This window comes from Aquarana catesbeiana, linkage group LG02, assembly GCF_042186555.1.
Source record: "Aquarana catesbeiana isolate 2022-GZ linkage group LG02, ASM4218655v1, whole genome shotgun sequence".
NCBI classification, from domain to species: Eukaryota; Metazoa; Chordata; class Amphibia; order Anura; family Ranidae; genus Aquarana; species Aquarana catesbeiana.
The window spans coordinates 557,807,124-557,823,417 of record NC_133325.1 but is presented as its reverse complement, the minus strand read 5'-3'; the positions used below and the strand labels follow the sequence as shown (position 1 = coordinate 557,823,417).

At 40.8% G+C, this 16,294-nt stretch overlaps 1 protein-coding gene across 1 annotated transcript in view; it reads right to left on the bottom strand.

Annotated features, from left to right (window-relative positions):
- The window catches only part of BLTP3A (bridge-like lipid transfer protein family member 3A), a 151,834-nt gene that overhangs the window by 92,169 nt on the left and 43,371 nt on the right, over positions 1-16,294 (bottom strand). Inside the window, exons 2-7 of the mRNA XM_073616011.1 lie at positions 12,419-12,581; positions 11,091-11,129; positions 8,469-8,560; positions 8,152-8,341; positions 7,924-8,061; positions 5,127-5,291 (exon numbers count right to left, since the gene is read on the bottom strand). Coding sequence (XP_073472112.1) covers positions 5,127-5,291; positions 7,924-8,061; positions 8,152-8,341; positions 8,469-8,560; positions 11,091-11,129; positions 12,419-12,581 — 787 coding nt within the window. The remainder of the gene's footprint in view (positions 1-5,126; positions 5,292-7,923; positions 8,062-8,151; positions 8,342-8,468; positions 8,561-11,090; positions 11,130-12,418; positions 12,582-16,294) is intronic.

Sequence of the window (16,294 nt, the reverse complement as noted above, 5' to 3'; positions counted from 1 at the left end):
AGCTAAAATGTTTTCTTAAATTTTATATAGAGAGAAAAAGGCTTCAAATCTCAAATTTTTACATGTATGTGTGCCTTTTCGGGATAATTCCCAACACTTGTTGTCTAAGTGACAACGTGGTCACTAGCACAGAAAATGAAGCTAAACAGTTCTGACCTTTCCCTGCCAAAATGTAAACAAAAAAAAAAAAGCAAAATAAAAAAAAAAAACAAATGGTTTTAATGCGGCTTGCTTCCCTATCGGAAGTCACACAATCAGTCAGGATGAAAAGAAGACAAATCCATTTAGTTTAAACAATAGAATAAATAAATAGAAAATATTCATATACACAATCCTTTATCCACAGTTGATCCAGGGAAGGCAAAAAAGACCCCCCCCCCCCCAATCAAAGAATGATATGATTTGCGTCAGAGGAAAAAAAAATCCTCTTGATCTTCCGGGAAACAAATTAGATATTCCCTGGATCATCTACCCCTGATGTAATTACCCATAAATGTTAGTATCCAGTTATATTTTGTGCATTAAGGAATGCATCCAGCTTTTTTTTTTTTTTTTTAAACAATCTACTGAGCTCTCTGAATACGGTCTATTAGCCAGTTTTCTATCCATTTACAAACTGGTTTTTTTTTTGTTTTTTTTTTTTTTAAGCCTGTAGACTTTCATTTACAAATTTGCCGCTGTGTGGAAAGGTGTTATACTCTTTGACAAAACCCAAGCATACTATATCTACAGCCTCTCCTTTATCTAGGCTTTTGCTTACTTCCTCATTAAAAGAAATCAGATCTGTTTGACAACTTTGATCTTTTTCGTGAATCCATGCTGTCTTTTGCTTAAAATATTGTTTTCTAGCAAAAACTTTACTAGGTGGTCTACTAAACAGTCAAGTATCTTCCTGACTGTAGAAGTTAAACAAACCGGTCCGTAGTTGCTTGGTAAAGACTTTGATCCCTTTTTAATTATAGACACATTGGCCTTACGTCCATCAAGTGGTACTACAACAGTCATTAAAGAGTCTCTAAAAATTGGAAACAGTGGCTTTGAAATAACAGAACTCAACTCTTTGAAGACACATGGGTGTAAGCCATCTGGTCCAGGTGCCTTATGCCTTTATTTTGTCTAAATGTTTCTGTACCATATCAATTTTGAGCAATTGTGGATACTTTGGGGCCATGTCAATACTATATCTATTATGGACTTAAGTGCCTCATTTCCTTTGTATACACAGAGCCAAGGAAGATTTACATTTGCCTTCTCTTTGTTCCTAGTCAACTCAAAATGATCTTGTAAAGGGCATACATGCTCAGACCTTACCTTTTGGGGTTTGTCCTAATCTCTTTTGCAACCTGTTGTTCGTTTTAAATTTTTGCAGTCTTGATTTTCTTTTTCCATATTTGGTTATATTCTTTGTAACTTTTAAATGATGATGGTGTGTGTTAGTTTTTATACTTTTTTAAATGTTCTTTTATTATTATTTATATCTTTTTTAAACTTTGGACGTGAGCTACATACACATTCCCATTTCTGTGCTGTTTTCTTTAACCACTTCTGGAGCGGATCAAGCCTAAATACATTGGCACTTTGAAGAGGGATATCGTTGTTATGGTAGCTAGCTGCTGTCATAATCCCAGCATCCTCTTCTTCAGTGAGCGGTCCGGTTTAAGATAAAAGTGGTCTCTGAGGCGGATTGGCCGCAAGATCGCTTTTATTGGCGGAGGGAGAGAGGGCCATCGGTAGCGGCGGAGGCGATCGGGTCCTCTCCCTGGCTTGGTATGGAAACGAGTGAGGGGAAGATGGCCCCCACTCTTTTCCATACCACTGCAGGGCGGAAACGACGTCAAAACGTCACTTCCGCCAATAGCTCTTAAAGCAATTTTTAAAAAAAAAAAAATGATATTTATTTTTTATTGCATTTTAGTGTAAATATGAGATCTGAGGTCTTTTTGACCCCAGATCTCATATTTAAGAGGTCCTGTCATGCTTTTTTTCTATTACAAAGGATGTTTACATTCCTTGTAATAGGCATAAAAGGGAAAACATTTTTTTTTCAAAAAAAAGAACAGTGCACAAATAAAAAGGTAAAATGAATAAGAAAAAAAACATTTTTTAAACGAGCCCCGTCCTGCGGAGCTCGCGTGCAGAAGCAAATGCATACGTGAGCAGCGCCCGCATGTGAAAACGGTGCTCAAATCACACATGTGAGGTATTGCCGCGATCGGTAGAGCGAGAGCATTAATTCTAGCTCTAGACCTCCTCTGTAACTCAAAACAGGCAACCTGTAGAATTTTTTAAACGTTGCCCATGGAGATTTTTAAGGCTAAAAGTTTGTCACCTGTCCACGAGTGGGCGCAATGTTGAAGCGTGACATGTTGGGTATCAATTTACTCGGCGTAACATTATCTTTCACAATATAAAAAAAAAATTGGGCCAGTTGTCTTTTTTTTTTAATTCAAAATTGTATTTTTTCCAAAAAAGTGCGCTTGTAAGACTGCTACGCAAATACGGTGTAACAGAAAGTATTACAATGATCCCCATTTTATTCTCTAGGGTGTTAGAAAAAAAATATATAATGTTTGGGGGTTCTAAGTAATTTTTTAGCAAAAAAAAAAAAAAAAACTGTTTTTAACTTGTAAATACCAAATCTCCTAAATAGGCTCGGTCCTTAAGTGGTTAAATGACATTCCCTCCTGGTCCAAAACTTGGAAAGCAGCCCTCAGCTCTGGAAATTTGTTCTCATAAAATTGTTTTAATATTTCCAGTATGTGCTTGTTGTTTACAGCTATTAGATAAAATCATGCTATGGTCACTGCTACCCAGCTGCTCTTTTATACGAACATTCGGGATAAGCTCTGCATGGTTTGAGATTTACAGATCCAGGAGAGTAGAATTTCTAGTTGGGGCTTCTATAAACTGTACCATAAAATTGTCTTGTAATAGGTTTATAAATTTCTACCCCGTTCCAGCAGTGCCATTACTCCAGTTCATTTCAGGGTAGCTAAAATTCCCCATTATCATTGTGCCAACCCTTTCAGCCCTTCCTATATGTGCAAAGAACTGAGTCTCCACCTCCTTATTACCACTGGGTGACCTGTAAATTTACTTTGAAGTATGCCAAACATATACAGCTCCACACTCTCCATCAACAAAGTCCTCCTTCACCCCCACTTTGAGATCACTTCTCACATTTCCTGCTTTGCTTGGCAGGGTTTCAGGATTGGTGAACACTTTAATTGTCGCATTTTGCATTTGTGTTTTCCATATCTTTCTTTAGTGGTACAAACATTACTTTAATTGCAAATGGTTTGTAACATGGGAAACTCCCTAGCACCTGCCTCCAGCCTTCCCATAAACCTCTCCGCCAGCACAGCAGACCCCATTTAGATGCAAACCATCCTTAGCATATAGTTTGTACCCCAATGAAAAGTCAGCCCAGTGTTCAAGAAACTCAAATCTTTCCCTCTTACACCCGTCTTTAGCCATGCATTTAGTTCTCTAAGCTCCTCCTTTCTTTCCTGTGTTGCGCAGCCTAGTTATTTAAATTGATTCCTAAGGATCCTCTATGTATTCAGTCATTGGTCCCAACATGGACCAAGACAGCTGGGCCATGCTTAGCCCCTCCCAGTAATTTATTAATCTGTTTCACCACATGCCGAACCCTGGAACCAGGGAGACAGCAAACCATTTAGATGATTCTGGCAAAAAATTATTAAATCGATCCTTCTGATTATAGAATCCCCAATTACCACCAGTTGCCTGGGCTTTCCTACATTACCTTCACTACCCCTACTAGATGGGCTGCTCTCCCAGCTGTTAGGGGTAGCAGTTAAATCTGGGGCTGCCGCCTCTAAGTTTGCCACCTCCTCATCTGCACCCAACTTGCCAAATTTGTTTGAGTGCTCAAACACTGGCCTGGCCTTCCTTTTCTGTGAGTTCCTACCACTCCCTCTAACTATATTAACCCATCTTCCAACCTGATCATTCTGACTTACCCCTCCATATTAAACCCATTAACCACCTGCTTAGTGAGCCGATGACTCCTTTCAGTCCCGGTTCACACTTCTTGCAGAGCGCATGTGATTCGCACTGCAAATCAAATGCGATGTCCGTGCAATGCTATTTCAGCCATAAAGATAGTATGGCTGATATTGCATCGCATTCAGACTAAACTTGCACAGGACCCTTTTTTTGGTCTGCACCAGAATCAGAACGCATGGGTGTTCATACCCATGCGATCTGATTCATGTCCGAACTGTCAGTTCACAGTGTGATATGCAAGCTGAAATGGGGGTGCCATTAATATTGTATAGACACTCCCAGCAGTTCGCATATGGCAGTTTGAACTCCCATGCAAGTCTGGTGAGATGCGGGAGCCCGCAGTGGATTTGCAGGGTTCCCGCATTGCACAAGTGTGAACCAAGCCTCAAGGTTGTCAGTTCCGCTCAGTATTGCAATTTGCTCCATTATTGTATACACGCAGCACACAGTGCACGAAGAAAAAACCTTCAGCCTTGCTAGCAATCAATAACCCAGTTACAATATTAACATTACAGGAAATTTAAGAATGTTGCTTACAGGTTAGAAGACTCCTGTTTAAAACTCCTGTTTTTAACTCTCCACTTGGTCAAAATTTCACTTGTTCATGAATTCCAGTGTAAGCCAGCAATTTTAATTTGAGCTGTACAGAAAATTATATAACATCTGTGAACAATTAAGAACTCCCTTTAATTTGCAGACTGAAGGAAAGAAAAAAAAGTGCTGTATAAAAATGTCAAAAAGTGGAAGGGAAAAAAAAGAAAAAATGTTTAAAGCTGATGGCAAAGTTCTTAAAGAAGAAAATAAAACACTTGAAACCACAACCGGTCACCCAGCAGTCATAAGCAGAACCCCTGTACAACAATTCCAACGTAAGCCAACAATTTCAATTAAATCTTTTTATCTTGTCTTGGGGAGGATGTTGAGACTAGGACAGTTAGTAAAAGGAGATCATTTCCCTAAGACATGCAAAGACAGCAAATTGATGAGGAGATCATTTCCCTAAGACATGCAAAGACAGCAAATTGATGGCAACAACTCTCCTCCTTTCCATCTTAAACACAATATAATGGTTGGAGTTGCACTTTGACTCTTACCTGAGGCTCCCCTAGTTGCTTTCTCTGTCTCACCGATTTCTGCACAGCTTCACTTAAGGACTTGGTGTATGAAAGTAAAGCCCGAAGCTGAGAGTCTGTGAGGACCCACAACAGCTCATCTAAGAAGAAGGACAGCTTGGAGGATAGCACCATGCAGTCTTTGGTCTAAGCAAAAGTAGAAATAACATGACATTACATAAGAATGTTAATGAAGATCTAAGCTCTCCTACCATTTACGGCCAAGGAGGATGCCATCTTGGCCTCTGTTTGATCTGCATTTGCAATGATGCTGCACATATGATCAGTTATGACACCAGCCATTTGATGACTTAAAGCGGAGTTCCACCCAAATTTTGAACAATATCTGTATGTATTCTCTTCCTTGCCTAGATGCTGACATGCCGTTTAAAAAAATTTAAATCGCCGTAATTACCTTTTATTTTTCTATTCTTCTTTGCACTTCCTGGTTCTCCTCCCGTGGGAGTAGGCGTGTTTCTAGCCTCTCCCAGACTCCTGGGAGCTAGTCTCAGGCTTCCCAGGATGCCACTGAGCATGTGCGGGAACGAGCGGTGAATGCTGGGAGCACAGCATTCACCACATCCAGGAAATAAATGCTTGTGGGCTTCAAATGCCCACAATGAAGATGGAAACCGCCTGCAGTGAATAATACAAGTTATTCTTTCCGACGAAATCTGACACAGGCGGACATATTACACACAATATGTGAGTATGTAATGCTGAGAAGAAAAGTTTGTGAATGAACTCAAAAAAAAAAAAAAAACGATAGATAGGTGGACCCCCGCTTTAACACAGTTTGGTTGACAGAACAAGCAACTGACAGTTCTCATTCACGGAATGCCAAACCAATAAATCAATGGGTTTAGTTCAGATTTAAATAAAGCAGATGAGGAGAATAACAAAGTAGAAAAACCTTGTTTTCCATGATTACATTTAAGCATTTGTCAAGTCAACTTAGCAGTATGACAGTCAGGTAAATGACAGTTTCAGAAGGAGAGGCCAGTGATGGAAATAACACATTTCGCATAGGTTTCTTTTAATGTAAAAGGCTAACATATTACATGGGGGGTGGGGGGTTGCACAGAATGGAGCTTGTGTATTCACAACAGTTCTGCTGTGTGGAGGGGGGAGTGTTTTTTTCCTCCAATAAGCTCTCACCCAGTGTCCCTCTCCTGTGTGCAGCTGATAGTTGAAGAAAGATTTTTAATACAATCTGCACTTCTGAAAGGATGTACAGTAGTGAGGGGAGGACTGCAGATAGACTAATAAATGTATGAGAATTTGTTTCATCTGTGTCTATCACCTGAGGCTGTTCACTTCACAGAGTATATGTGAGGGTTCATAACCATTTCTAATATAACCACCTTACTATTGCTCTACAAAAAAAAAAAAAAATGGAAGGTGGGGGGGGGGGGTTTAAAATCCACTGACCACCAATGACTGGAAGGAGGTGAAAAATAGATTTCCTTCAGGGGTTTACTTTCCAAAAACATTTGGAGTAAGTGTCCCTGGTCACCGTTACACAAGTTATATAACGACGCTGTACTGCACTGGTGAAAGTATGAAAAAAAAAAAAAAAGTTTTTTTTTTTCAAAAAGGAGTGACAAAAAATGACAACTTCAAAAAACGCGCCATGCCTCTTACTAATTACCTTAGACTGTCTACTTCCCAAAACGGGGTAATTTGAGATATATTTGTACTGTCCTGGAGTTTTCAGGCCTCGAGAATTGAGATAGGCCATCATTACATCAGGTCTGATACATGTTCAGATATATTCCATAGTTTGTGGACTCTATAACTTTCCTACAGACTAAATAATACACACTGATTTGAGTAATTTTCACCAAAGAAATGTAGAAGAATACAATTTGGTTTCAATTTATGAAGAAAGATTATATTCTTTGCAAAATTGTATAACAGAAACAAAGAAAAATTAGTTTTTTTTCACAAATTTTTGGGCCCAGTGGTGAACAAATACCACCAAAAGATGGCCTGTCAGCTGTCTCTTGTCAGCAGCAAAGGGGGGAGGGGGGACCTGCGGAGAAGACAGGTGGGCGGCCAGCTGTGCTCTGCCATTACATGTAATAGCAGTGGCACCGGGCCATCCACACAGTGGAATAAAGAGAGGGGCGGGCGTGTGGAGCGGAGCCCGATCGGGCGGGACCACTGTCTTCCTTGGCGTTAATGTGCCGCCCCTCAGAACCTGCCGCCCAGGACCAATGGTCCCATTGGGTTCCATGGTAGGGCAGGCCCTGCAGGCTAGTATTCAAGTGGTTTAAAGTAGACCTCCAGCCAAAGAATAGTTCAAAAAATAATTGTGTTTACTTTTTACCTAAAAAATGTTCCATAAGGGCCCTTTCACACATGCTGTCTGATCAGGTCCGCCTGTCCGTTTTTCAGGCGGACCTGATCGGATGCTCCATTCACCTCTATGGAGCGACGGGTGTCAGCTGTGACATGTCCGCCGACATCCGCCGATATCTGATCCGCCAAATCCAGACAGATGGAAACCCTATTTTCCATCCGTCTGGCGGATTGGATCGAATCGGATATAATAAAAGAGTGTAACCCTCCTGGTTGTGCAGATGTGTGCAAGACAGACTGACCAGAATTACAGATTCTCTGTCAAGTGAAACAGTAAACATGGGCATTTTAGATATGTATTTACCAATTTGCCTTGAGTGCCAGTTTTAGGTTTTTAGATGGTTAGAAAGTGAGGTGTGATGAGAAAGCAAGATATAAATGTAGCGCCAATATTGTTTTCTACAATAAATCTCACCCTTCTTTTAAGTGCTATGTTCAGTCTCCCCCCATTTGTAAGCAGGCGTAAAGGAGTGGTTGGGGCATCTTCACAGCTTTCAGACGCATCAGCTTCAATGCGAAGGGTCTGCCAAGTCACTTGTTTAAATGTAAGGACCTGTTTAAAATAAAAAAAAAAAAAAAAACATATTCAGATATTATATTCCAACAATTTCCTGAAGTTCCAAAAAAAAGAAAAAAAAGTTACCTCTCCGCGCTGGGAATTGGTGAGGCGAGTGAAGCGCAAATCACTTTGCTGCCAGTTTGGGCTAACACTATAACCTTGGAGTTGCCATAGCTGCACGGATGCACGAAATGTATGAGACTGAATCTTAATACTGACACATCCAATTTCAAGGAACATACCTTCAACCACTTTCTCTGCAAAACCATATTCGCTAGAATGTAGCAAGAAAAAAAAAAATAGGGAAGGAAAATAGGGAAGAATAGAGAGAATATTAACATTAGATGCTTCGAAAAGTGAACATCTGCCTTAAAAATGATCACACAGAACACTGATCTCACCTCTGACCCGAGGCAAGCGCAATAGGTGAAGGCCCATTTGGAGGTCGAGGATCCTCACATGTTTTCATTTCAATCTCTACTTTATCCAGCATCTTGTTTTCAATATTAGCAAAGGCAAACAAAACAAATTTAGTCAGTTTGTTTCTAGTGAAGGGCACTAACTTAATACACTAAAATGTTTAATGCTGAACCCTAGGATAAACAAATGTTGTCTTAATACAAGAGGCATGTGTATTTTTACTTGAATCCTGGTGTGCTTTGTGTATTTCTTCTGGATCTTTACAGTAACCCACGTTGCTTCTGTGCAGGAGTGTTCTGTAATTAAGACTGGTCACTGCTGCTCTTACTACTTGTGCAGGATGACTGGTCATGTATTCACTCTTTAAAAACGTATTTTCTTTGGAGAAGAGGCACTTAAGAGTGGATATTATTGCAATATACAAATCAAATGGTGATTCTGGCATTGGGAGAAAACTATTTAATTTAAGGTCTTTGAAGAAGTTGACATGTGGCCACACAATGAAGTTGAAGTTGGACGAGAAACGGTTCAATCTTAAACTGCGTGATTCCTTACTGTTAGGCTGCATTCACACCTGAGCGTTTGCAGCTCGTAAAATGCCTGAAAAACGCCCAACAAGCAAAATCCCATTCATTTCAATGGCACCTGTTTACATCTGAGCGTTTTGTCACCTGAAGCAAAACACCTCAAAAACGCCCAAAGCTCAAAAAAGAACATGAGCTTCTTTGGGGCATATTACAGGCGTTTTTCTGCCTTTTACATTGGTGATCTGAACAAAATCGAGGCAAAAAAAGCTGCGAAAACGCGGTTAAAAACGTGCGACTTTGAAGCGCTCAGGTGTGAATGCAGCCTCAAAGAACGGTAAGGATGTGGAACTTCCTTCCACAGTTGGTGGTGTCAGCGGGGAGTGTAGATGCAGTCAAAAAAACTTCAGATGTGTTTCAGTGTGAACTGAATGTACTAGTGCCTTTATTCCTCCTTTCTAATTATGTACAGTATGTAACTAAGAGAAAGCCTTCAGTACACCATTAGGAGGCTGAAGTAGATGGGCACACCTAAAGCCACATGCACATAGGCGCATTTGCCCATGCAGCATTAAAGCGGGGTTTCACTCAAATTTTGAACAATATCTGTATGTATTCTCTTCCTTGCCTAGATGCTGACATGCTGTTTAAAAAAATTTAAAATCGCCGTAATTACCTTTTATTTTTCTATTCTTCTTTGCACTTCCTGGTTCTCCTCCCGTGGGAGTAGGCGTGTTTCTAGCCTCTCCCAGACTCCGCACAGAATCCTGGGAGCTAGTCTCAGGCTTCCCAGGATGCCACTGAGCATGTGCGGGAAGGAGCAGCGAATGCTGGGAGCACAGCATTCACCACATCCAGGAAATAAATGCTTGTGGGTTTCAAATGCCCACAATGAAGATGGAAACCGCCTGCAGTGAATAATATAAGTTATTCTTTCCGACGAAATCTGACACAGGCGGACATATTACACACAATATGTGAGTATGTAATGCTGAGAAGAAAAGTTTGTGAATGAACTAAAAAAAAAAAAAAAAAAAAAGATAGATAGGTGGACCCCCGCTTTAAGACACTGCATGTTTCTGATGTCTCAGATGCCCTAGAGCTGCCTACAGTCACACATAGACATGAATGCATTAAGGCAACTGTACGCAGATATTTGCACCACTATTTGCATAAAGTAGCACATGCGCACAAATGTAATCCATCAAATACACTTTAGGTGCATTCAGCGCATTATGTCTGCTTGCGTGCATTACTTTACACAAGTAACTGCATACAGCTGACTTCACCCATTCAGGTTTATAGGCAGCTGTACGCTGCACTAGGACATCAGAGATATTCAGTGTCTTTACACTGCACGGGCAAATGCATTTACTTTGGCAATTATGAGGGGGTCCCACTCACCTTATTAGATTTCTTGTACTTATTTTATACTATGGCAAATGTAACCTGAGGAGCCTAGAACACACAACACTGCATAGTGAACAGGAAAGGAACAGAGTTGAGATTATGGCAGGGAGTGGGTATTTAAGGTATTTGACTCTGTCCCCACTCAGCTCAACCAATAATTAAATATTACTTTTTGGTAGAATGACCTTTTAATCAATGGCTGTGTATGCCCTAGTTGACTGTACTCTAACACTCACATAAGCCACAACACATTTTTCAAAAGTGAAAACCCTCTAGGCTCCATTATCACGCCACACAACCAAGCTGCTAAAGATCAGAATTGTGATTAATGCTAAATCCACTGGTTTGTGTGTGTGTGTGTGTTATATACAGTCTAGGCAAGCTATAGACCGGGGACTTTATATGCAAGCCTGAAATATGAAAATTTACCTAAGGGTTGGTTATTGGAGCGTGGGTATAACAATGATTGAGCATAAGTAAATGTTATAACAGCACCTTTACTGTTATTAATATTATATACAACAGGTTTGCACAGTTCATTACAAAATAAGGTGGGAAACAGTACAGGTACAATAAAATTCAACACAAGAGGGTTAGGAGGGTTAAGGATTTTCCACATTTAGCAAGACTCTTTCCAACAAAGCATTTACAGTCTTTATGTCTACTTACCAGACATATTGGATGAGTTTTCAGTTTAGTCCACTGTATCTGTGAGAGAAAATGCACTTGGTTAATATTTACATATCCCAAGCATTATACAGTAACTTTCATTAAAATAGAATTATTCTCAAGGAATATTACAAACATGACTTGGGTTGAATGAGCAGTATTGTTCATACTGCCTCAACACACTTGGTTTTCTTAGTGCCATGTGATCTGTCAGGGCTGGGCTCTCAGCAGATCCCTTCTCTGTGCTCAGGCTGCTCAGCTGTCGGATAATTTTCAGCACCCAGTGGCTCACCTGGTTATTATCTGCTCGTCAGTCCCGCCTACAGCCAGCCCCTTCTGGCCATTTAAACTGCCTTGTTCATTCCTTTTGTGCCTTAGCCTTGGTCAAACATATCTTGTGAAAGACTTTGCCCGGCTGACGTCCCTTCTGGTTCCTGATCCTGTTCTTCTGCCTCGGACTACGCTGATCTTTGGTTTCCTGATTAATGGCTTGTCTGACTATCCGCTTTGGCTTCCAAACCCTGGCTTATGTTTTGGCTAAGTTTACTGTTCTGTACCATTTTTACCATTATATTAACAGTAGGGGATGACCGATTATCGGTGCGGCCACTTATTCACTTTTTTTGAAGCATCGGTATCGGTGAAAAAAAAAAACTTACCAATATTACTGATATTGCTTCAAGGAGTTGTACCGAGGTGATGCATGCATCAGCCCGGTACCAGTCCTTATAGTGGACGGTCAGCCTTCTTGTAATAACAACCTATGCGCCTCACCCCCCCCCCCACACACACTCACCCTAGCCCCCAGCCAGCACATCCGCCGGCTGGCCAAAGACCCAAACAAAGCCAATGCTTTGTATGGGTCTCTGATCCAGTAACCCGGAAGCGATGTCAGGACATCACTTCCGGATTACTGGCATCTTAAAAGGTGCCAGTTTTAAAAAATAAAAAGTATTCAAAAACATCAAACTTGACGTTTTGAAAACTTTCATGTGCAGAGGAGGGGTTTGGTGTCTTATAGACCCCAGATCTCTCCATAAAAAGAGTACCTGACACTGCCTATTTCTGTCACAAGGGATGTTTACATTTCTTGCGACAGCAATAAAAGTGATAAAAAAATTTTTTTAAAAGGACAGAGTTAAAAAAAAAAAAAATTGAAATGTACAGAATATCGGCACCGGATATCAGCCATTGGCCTAAAAGGCAGCCGAAAAATTGGTATTGGCCCTAAAAAAACGATATCGGTCGATCCCTAATTAAAAGCTGTGATTTTTACTGTATTTTCTGTCTCAGTCTGATTTATGGTTCCTGACATGATCCCACCTTACCCGAATCGCAGCACGATTACAATACACGCGTGTGATGGCCAGCCATGTGGGTAAATCCAGCATGTTCTGGAGAGCCTCTTCATCAAGCTCCAAATCTGTCAGCTGTCCTTCTCCCCGCAGTGTGCTCAGATTGATCTGTTCTGGAGACAAGTTCTTAGCAAACCTTTGGGAAAACACAAACAGCATTTCAGCATTTAAATTATACAGAAAACTTAATAAAAATAAATAATTTGGGGATATGGAGGGGTTACAGCACACCTCCCAGATTTCTGAGCAATACCCCTTAAAAAAAAAAAAAAAAAAAACACACCACACAGTAGGGAAGCAAGCATGTCCAAAGGAAAGATTTCTGATGGACTGCGATGGATAAGGTGTCTTTTTTTTTTTTTTTTTTTTTTTAACAACGCAAGAACTTTATTAAAATAGCAATATTCGCATATCAGTATCACATAATAATACAGGGTAAAAGAATGGTACAAATATACATAGTACACATATATTACACATGTCTGTACAAGGGTATACCAGTCAACTGCATGCAACAGGAAGACTGCTAGAAAAAGGGGGTTATCCGTCATTTACTAGGAGAACACTCTCACCTGAATCAGTGAGTCTTTAGATGAACAATGGAGGATCCCCAAGGGGAAGTGGAGGGGAAACACGGGGGTTGGAGGGGATAAAGAAGGGGGGGACAGGGTGGAGAGGACAGGGGGGAAGGGCAGAAAAAGGAAGGTGGGGAGAGAGGAGGGACGGATGACAGCAAGGCTAGGGATAACCCAGCCAGGTATTATATATAAAAAAACTAAGGGTCCACTTCCAGACTGGGTGGAGAAATCTCCAGCTGTAAAGAACCCCAGAAATCTATGCAGGAAGACCAAATTTTGTCAAACTTACTCGGACAGTTCCTGTTGATGTACGTTATTTTACACAAAAATGTAAGACATTATTCAGGGTATTCCACCAGGTGGTGACGGTGGGTGGCAGTGCAGCCATCCACTTCAGTAGAACTTCTCTGCGAGCATAGCATGTGGCATATATTATGAACAATTTGGTGTATTTTCTCACTGTGGGGTTGGTGATCATATACAACATGACCTCAGGAGCTAGTGTAAGTGTTGTCCCTGTAGCCGAATTAACATCCTCCCGAACCTGCTCCCAGAAGCCCTCCAAAAGGGGACCAGATCATATATGTTATATGAAGCCTCCAGGTCTCTACAGCATGGACAAGACTAGGATCTATATGGGTAGATAGCTGCCAGTCTGCGTGGTGTATAATAAGCCCTGGATAATGTATCTTACCTGGTCAGAAGCCATTGGGATCTCAAATGATGCCAACATAAAAATGCAAATGATGCCAACATTTTGTTAAAATGCTTATTTTTATTGGGCCATGTGTAAGCAACCACCCAAACTTTTTTTCTCAAATGAGAAAACTTTGTTGCTGTGACCAAAGAGAAGTCTGTGATTGCTCACAAGTTGCCTGTAGTGGCTGCATTAGTTATCTTTTTTTGTCCTTTATCTTCACCCGGTAGTCATGTAAATAACATTGTAGCCATGAAGGGACATTCTTGTCCCTTCATGGCTACACATTTTGTTTTTTTTTTTACTGTATAGGGGCAGCCATGGCTGTCACATGGGCTGGACTTCAAACATGTCTGCCATTGTTCATCTCTGTTACATAGTGGATAAATGGGGCCAGTAATAAAGAGAAGCTTCTTTGGGCTTTCCTTTCACCTTACATGGAGTGATAAGAACACCACATTTATGGCAAGATCAAGATTTTTTGTACTTGCGGACAATGTTCTTAGCATTAAAAATGCATACAGCCACCCTTTTGGACTGATTTTATGCTATTACTCAAACAACTGTTTAATTCATCTTTTCCATTGGATCCTATCCACTACTTGCTGGGTCCCTTCTCTGGTATTGCAAAACGCCTGATAGCGTACATATTACTGGCTGCCCGAAGAGCAATTCCGCTGGCTGTCCACCAACCCGCCTTCCAAGACTCAACTTTTACATATTATCACCGAAATCTGCAGAATGGAATTCCTTACCGCCACTGCCTCAGACACCCTTTCCCAAGTCAATGTATGTTGGGAGACTTGGGACCAGTCTGCTCATGGTGAGAGGTATTGGGGCTCAGAATGGGAGATTGCTGCAATCCAGGTCAGTGGGACTGGTGGGTTGAGGAGGGGGTCCTGTGTAAGTTCACCTTACAGATTTTTCTGTAGCGGTGAACTTCCCCTTTAAAGAATGATGATGACTTTTCAAGGAGTTACTTTTTTGGGAAAAATGTACTGATTAAATATTGCTTTCCTAAATGTCCCAGTGAAAATAAAAAACACGAGATCCTGTCACCAACTTAAAAAATTGCACGAAAATGCAAAGAAAATAAAATTATGCAAATTTGACTACATCAGGAAAGTCAATATTATTAGCTTCTCCTCTTATGGGATGGTCCAATTACCACCTCAGAAAATCCACCCCTCAACTCCCTATATAACCATTTATATAGCCGACGAGGATGAAGCAAAGGGGAATGTGGCATGAGTTACAGCTCTGAGTCTTCTGGGGCTGCTGACATCACATCCAAGGCCGCATGAATGAGGATCCAGTGTTTAGCTGCTGCTGCTGGAGGGCACAGGTACACCATCCAGCCATACTACGGCAGCCGTGCACCTGGACAGGGCTGGGTAGTGCACTCAATGAACATTTAGAGCAGTATGCTGGCATTATACCAAAGACTGTTATATACAACAACAGTTACATTAAACTCACTGGACTATTACAAGCTCCTTATTTTAAGAGGACTACAAGTGAAATAGTTTTGAGTGCCAATCCACTCAAAACTTAAAGTGTTACTAAACCCACAACAGTAAAATCAGTTGTATATGCAGTAAAGCATGTTTGTTATACTCCCTGTGGAACCTAAGGGGTTAATCCTCCGCATTGTGTAAAAAAGCTGTTTGATCCTGTCTTCTCTGATCCTCCCCCTCTTCCACTGACTCCAAAACATGTCCGGATAAGACAGAGTAAATGGAGTCAGGCTGCACATGATCAGTTTGGTGTGTATTGCTACACTGTTTTTTTTTTGTTGTTTTTTGGAGGGTGCATGTGATCAAGATAGGGCCAATCAGCACTGTCCAGACAGAGGGTCAGAGGTCCTTCATCCCGATAGGACAGCCAGTGCAGTATGAAAACTCAACCTACAAGCTTTAACCAGACATTGATAAAAGTCACGAGACTGCTATATACTTGCTGATGAGAAAAAAAGGTATTTAGCCGTTTATATTTACTGTTGCATTCCCATGTTTTGTGTACTGTGGGAGACCAGATATCGTGAATGCAGGGCCCTAGGTTTAGTAACACTTCAGGTTTCGGTTTTAAGATGAGAGCATCAAATTGACTCAACATCCAATTATTCTTTCAGGACAATGGTCTCGGTTTCAACTTAGGGTGGTCATAAACAACTCAATCCACATTCCAATTAAATGCCCCAAGCTACTAAACAGCAGCTACATTGTCAGAAGCGCTTGTCAGCACACACAGATTTTCTACTTTGTTAACAGCATAGATGAAGCCAAAAAAAAAAAACTTTCATTAGTCCTATAGGGGATGGACAGATGTCTATTGAAGCCTATTTACAGTGGGGAAAATTATTATTTGATCCCCTGCAGATTTTGTAGGTTGGCCCACTTACAAAGAAATGAAGGGTCTATAAATTGTTATTATACATTGGTGACGGAAAGCATTCAGACCCCCTTAAATTTTTCACTCTTTGTTACATTGCAGCCATTTGATAAAATCATTTAAAGTGAATGTAAACCCAATGTCATCCTTTCTAAACTACTGCCATAGGGGTTATCTATAAGG